This window comes from Sinocyclocheilus anshuiensis, unplaced genomic scaffold (genome assembly GCF_001515605.1).
Source record: "Sinocyclocheilus anshuiensis isolate Anshui unplaced genomic scaffold, SAMN03320099.WGS_v1.1 scaffold1149, whole genome shotgun sequence".
Taxonomy (NCBI): domain Eukaryota; kingdom Metazoa; phylum Chordata; class Actinopteri; order Cypriniformes; family Cyprinidae; genus Sinocyclocheilus; species Sinocyclocheilus anshuiensis.
In genome coordinates this window covers 101936-107935 of record NW_015555317.1, presented here as the reverse complement: position 1 = coordinate 107935, position 6000 = coordinate 101936, and the positions used below count along the sequence as shown (strand labels likewise).

The 6000-nt window shown below is 37.0% G+C and overlaps 1 protein-coding gene across 1 annotated transcript in view; it reads right to left on the bottom strand.

Annotated features, from left to right (window-relative positions):
• The window catches only part of LOC107671583 (serine-rich adhesin for platelets-like), a 33292-nt gene that overhangs the window by 5139 nt on the left and 22153 nt on the right, over positions 1–6000 (bottom strand). The window contains exons 30-33 of the mRNA XM_016464495.1: positions 3505–3765; positions 3106–3366; positions 2121–2378; positions 1683–1952 (exon numbers count right to left, since the gene is read on the bottom strand). Of these exons, the coding sequence (XP_016319981.1) occupies positions 1683–1952; positions 2121–2378; positions 3106–3366; positions 3505–3765 (1050 nt within the window). The remainder of the gene's footprint in view (positions 1–1682; positions 1953–2120; positions 2379–3105; positions 3367–3504; positions 3766–6000) is intronic.

Genomic DNA, 6000 nt, shown 5'->3' with positions numbered 1-6000 from the left:
TCAGCAGGAAACTATATAAGGTAAGCCAACATGGCAACGGTGGTGTACTCCTTGCCGCAATGCTACATCAAGTTAGCATGCCTGCTCATTTCACATGCGAAAAGTAAGTCAGTCATAGCCCCATGTAGAAGTCATAAACATATAGTAGCTTGCTTAATTCTAAAGGGGGTTGAAACTCACAAAACATTTCCTGGTCATATTTTGCCTCAGAAATAAGATATTATATTTTACAAAATGCCATTAAAGTCAGTTTTCAAGACTTTTGCATTGTGGCATTATTTTCATGGTAATTAGAATTTCTATCAACAGTCTCATTACCGTAAAAAGAAATAAGATATTATATTTTACAAAATGACATTAAAGTCCATTTTCAAGACTATTGCATTGTGGCATTAATTTCATGGCAATTAGAATTTCTATCAAAAGTCTCATTACCGTAAAAAATTATGTAAAAAAAAAAAAAAGTAATTCCTGTAATGAGATGTTTTACTTACAACAGATTATTTTGTAGTTCCCCTTACTGTATTATTAAACATTTTTTAATAAAATCATATACAATATATAACAATGAGATATAAATACTTTACCATTTAAATAATATATTGTTTTGTTTTTTTGCATTACAGCAAGGATAATTTGGAGAGAAAATATGCTTAAATTTTCTGAAAATAAATCTAGCGTAGCGTTAGTTCTGGCAGGTCACGTTAATGGGCAAATTTGGCCAGGATGCCGAGGTCACACCTCTACTCTTTTCGAAAGACATCCTGTGATTTTTAATGACCACAGAGAGTCAGGACCTCGGTTTAACGTCTCATCCGAAGGATGGTGCTTGTTGACAGTATAGTGTCCCCATCACTATATTGGGGCGTTAGGACCCACACAGACCACAGGGTGAGCACCCCCTGCTGGCCTCACTAACACCTCTTCCAGCAGCAACCTAGTTTTCCAAGGAGGTCTCCCATCCAGGTACTGACCAGGCTCAGCCCTGCTTAGCTTCAGTGGGTAGCCAGTCTTGGGCTACAGGGTGATACGGCTGCCGGCATAACATGTACATAACATTATTGAACTTTAACGATATCTGCAATACATTTATGTTGGTTCTGTTCTGTTTACCCTGGGGGGGTTATCGCTGCTCTTCTTGCTCTTATTCATGCTAGGCTGCATGGATGCGCAGGGAGTTCTTGCCCAGAACAGAACCATACCGCCAATCCAAACTGTATGCTAATTGTCAATCATCTTTGACGATAGTGGTCCTGACAGAACTGCCAATAAAAATGCCAATATCATATTAATGCCAAAAGTAGACTTTACTTAAGCACAATATATTTTCTTATTTTTTTATTTTGATTTTGGTGTGAAAAAATGTTTTGCTCTTTAAATATTTTATGAGATTTACCCTTATGTCGGGGGGGAATGATCAAATTAAATTACAACTGCTGTTGGTGAAAGAAATCTTCAGTGAAACATACATGCAACAAAAAATACAATATGAATAATTAAATTATGCTTATTTTAGACCTTTTATATATTTGATGGCTAATTAAGTTGAACTGAAGTGTTCAGATCTCTTATTATGTAATTATCAGCTTCGAGATGGGACCACTGGTTTTGAAAATTACTATAACATTAAATAAAGACATACTCCTCTCTTGATAAAGTAAGTAAAATCTTCACACACGCACCTGTCTGCACCTGAGACGTAGTGCTCTTCACTCTCCCACAGCCATGAGCCAGTGAGTAGACAGACACATTATAAATCTGACCACACTGCAGTTCCTGTAGATCACAGGAGGCAGCGGTGGTGTTACAAGAGTAGGAATAACCATTGTTAGACTCAGCCACAGCCGTGTAAGACTCCGCCCCGTTTGCTTGCACCCACGACACAGACACAACACCACCATTGCTGATGTCGCAATGCAAAGACGTCTGAACATTGCTAGGTGCACATGGAGCTGAAAGAGAGCATGAACAGGAGTCATTAGTGTTGATAATCATACACCTGCATGGTAATTTTGTTTCTTTACAACAGATTAGAATACCCCACGTTCGACTTGAATCAGATACAGGATTTAATCTTGGCTTCTCTGTCATCAGGTGCACAAGAGAATCAGCAGACTCACCTGACTGCAGAAAGAGGTGCATGTTGCTATTGTCACATACTCCATCCAAGGCAGTGACGGTAATGTTATAGCTCTGGCCACAGTGTATGCCAGATAATGTACAACTGTGGTCGGAGCTGGAGCAGTCGATGCGATGTCCATCAGAACCAGTAGCCTGGACTGTGTGACGCTTAATGTTATCACTGAGCTCCCAACTTACAACTGCAGAGTTGGTGTCACAGTTGAGCTGGGCGCTAGCATTCTGTGGCTTACAGGACACTGAAGTGAAATGAAATATTAACAATTATCATAATTAGCAAGATTATTAACTTTAGTACTTGAAACTTAAAAATCAGTACTAACACTAGTAACAGTGAGAATGTTTCAGTTATTTTGGGAAGCACATTTCTAAAATGAAGAACAGTAAAACATCCTTGTTTTAGAGGGCTGTCATTTAATTGCTATGAATTTAATAAAATATCAATATATGCATTGTTTTATTTTATTGCGCAGTGTCTAGATGTTTGTTGCCTATATTAAGAACAAAAAAAATGAAACAAAGACATATGTATCATTGCACTATAATACACTGGGGGGGGGGGGGGGGATATTAAGCAAGGATGCATTAAATTGATCAAAAGTGACAAAAACTTTTATAATGTTTCATAAAAATGTAATTTCAAATGAATGCAGTTCTTTCAAACTTTCTGTTCATCAAATAATCATAAGAAAGAACACGGTTTACACATTAGAATGATTTCTGATGGATCATGTGGCACTGAAGACTGCAGTAATTGCAGTTTTGCCATCACAGGAATAAATTACATTTTAAAATGTTAAAATCGAAAACAGTTATTTTACATTTTAATAATATTTCTGATTTACTGTATTTTTGATCAAGTAAACGCAAGGCATAAAAGACTTCTTTCTAAAGCATAAAGTAGTACTGACCCCAAACTGCTGAACTGTATTTATGGTGGATGTTATTTTAATGTTTTTCAGGTACCTGTACTCAGCACAACTGGTTGACTCTGTGCAGTGTTGCATGTCCCGTCAGTGGCGCTGACAGCTAGACTATAGTTCATCCCACAGAGCAGATCTGAGAAGACACATGCTGTTCCGGTGCTGTTGCACACTGAAGCGTAGCCACCACTAGTCTGAGCAACCGCAGCATAGGAAATGGCCCCCATGCTTGGGTCCCAGGATACAGATAGATCTCCAGTCGTACAGTTTACACTGCCCTGCACATGACTAGGTACACACGGCACTGCAAAGAAACAAGGTTGGAGAAAGACTAAATTAGTAATTAGTTTTCTATCTTACATCTGTTGGCATGCTTAATTGTAATTAATCTTTTTTTTCAAACAGAGATAAAAGTAGAGAGCAGACTATACATAGACTATACCGGTGTTTATTCGTAAGATGGAACTTCCTGATGTGTTGCATTGCTGGTTGACTGCAATGACGCTGACATTGTACGAGGAGCTGCAATGCAGTGTTTGCAGTCTGCACTGCTGTGCAGTTGTGTTACAGGCAGTCACTGGACCCTCAGGTCCATTGGCAACCACAAGGTAAGACGCCGCCCCATGGCTAATGTTCCACCTTATAGTTATAAAGTTAAACGAACAGTCCAGCTCAGACACCACATTCTGAGGAACACATGGAACTAGAGGAGAAGAGAACAGGAAAAGCATTTGAGATCTGCGATATGGGTCATTTTCAACAGACTATATAAAGAGTCAAGCCATCAGTGTTTCTGTATTACCTGATGACAGGTAAGCAGGTGAACTCAGTACACTTCTGCATTGCCTGTTAATTGCTCTGACTGTGATCTGGTACTGTTGACCACAGAGCAGCTCTGATAGGAAGCCACTGGTGATGTTGGTACTGAATGCCAATGGTTTCCCATCTCCACTCACTGCTGTCACCTCATATGTCTCAGCTCCTGCACTGGAAGCCCAGCTCAGAGTACCCACCCCTGTGCCACAGTCCAGGATGGGCAGCAAAGCTTGAGGAACACATGGGGCTAACGAACCAGAAAACAGCACAGCATTAAAAACTCCCGAGGTTTGTGTTTACATGCATAAACAAGGAAAATGTCATGGTATTGTGAAAAATTATAACATTTAAAAATAATAATATTTAAATTGGATTGAACTTGAGTAAATGCGTTTAATAATAATTTAGTCATTTATAATCATTAGAAATTTCATATTTTTGTCTCATGATGAGGAATATATTCAAATATATTGTCTTGTTTTCCAACACAGTTTGGTGTGCTTTGCTCATGTGACTTTCATTTTGCTTCATGTCATGTCTTTTACTTTAGAAGTTTTATCCTGTGAAGCAAACTTGTTTTTAGAGAATATATCTTGAATATATAAGTATAGTTTGTGTGGTTTAAATTAGCAGTTTTGTTACACTTCTTGTTGGGTTTTATATAGTTATTAAAAAATTGTGCACCCTGTTCAGAACTTATTAAACTTTTCTTAGTCATTTTTACGAATATTTTTAATCAGCTGATCCCCCTCAAGTTCATACAGCATCCAAATACTTTTTATCTTAATTTTACATATATACAACATAGATAAGTGCAAGTGTCAAGTGAATCATCGTGCAAGTGTGAAGTGTCACTCTATCATTAGAGTGTCTGGTCTTACCCATATGTATGGTGGTGCTGTTGCTGCGTGCACTCGTGCAGCGGCTGTCATTGGCAGTGACCGTAACGTTATAGATTTCACCGCAGTGCAGGTCCTCCCAGGTGCAGCTGGTCCCATTAGTAACACACAGATGTGTGTGTCCATCCTCACCCACTGCTGTGGCAGTGTACATGTTCGCCCCATCGCTTGGGCCCCAGCTGACAGAACCCAACTGGTTGTCACACTCCACATATGTCACCAGATTGAGGGGTGTGCAGGGCGCTGGATCACCACACACATTACAAAGGCAAGTAAATTAATTTCCTACCATACTCCCTCAAATAACAGAGATCAGCATGAATTATTTGCAATAAATTCTCTTATAATAACAGGAAATTACATACTGCCTTTGTGTGTTAAAGGTTGTGGATTTTTGTTTAATGCACAGCAGGTTTATGTCTAATTTCAGATACATACCTAGTCTGAAAACTGCAGGAGTGCTCAGTGGGCTCTCACAGTAATCGTTATGCGCTTGGACAGTCATGTTGTAACTTAGTCCACAGAACAGTGAAACAGACAAGTTAGTAGAAGTAGTGTTGAAGTCTACAATATATCCCAGACTCCCTGTTGCCATCACAGTGTAGAATGACGCCCCTTTGGCTTTTGACCAGTTGAGCGCTGCCGTCTCACTGTCACATGAAACATGAGCAGTCACGTTCTGTGGTTTGCAAGGATCTGGAGAAGTGCAGGGGGACTGTTACATTGTAGCATTGTACAAAGTTATTTAAATAAATAAAACATTAGTTGTAAAAAATAAAGATATTAACAATAAAAGTAAATATACAAACATTATTGTTATTTTTAATATTATTTTACTTTTAATAATAACAATAATAAATTAAAATATTAATTATAAAAATATTTTTATTAAAAGTAAAAAAATATTAACAATAACAAAATAAATATACAAATGTATTATAATTTGTAATAATAAAAATACTGGGTAATAAGGCACAGAGAGTGAGAAAGGGTGTGGCTAAAATATTAACAATAAAATACAAAAATAAATATATAAACATTATATCTGTAATACTATATTATAATTATTAATAACAATAAATACATAAAATGTTCATTATAAAAATAAAAATATATACAACCATTATTAATATTTTAATATCTGTAATGATCTGTTGTAATAATAATAATTTTTATATATTATTATTAATAATAACAACAATAATAGTAACAATAATAATAAA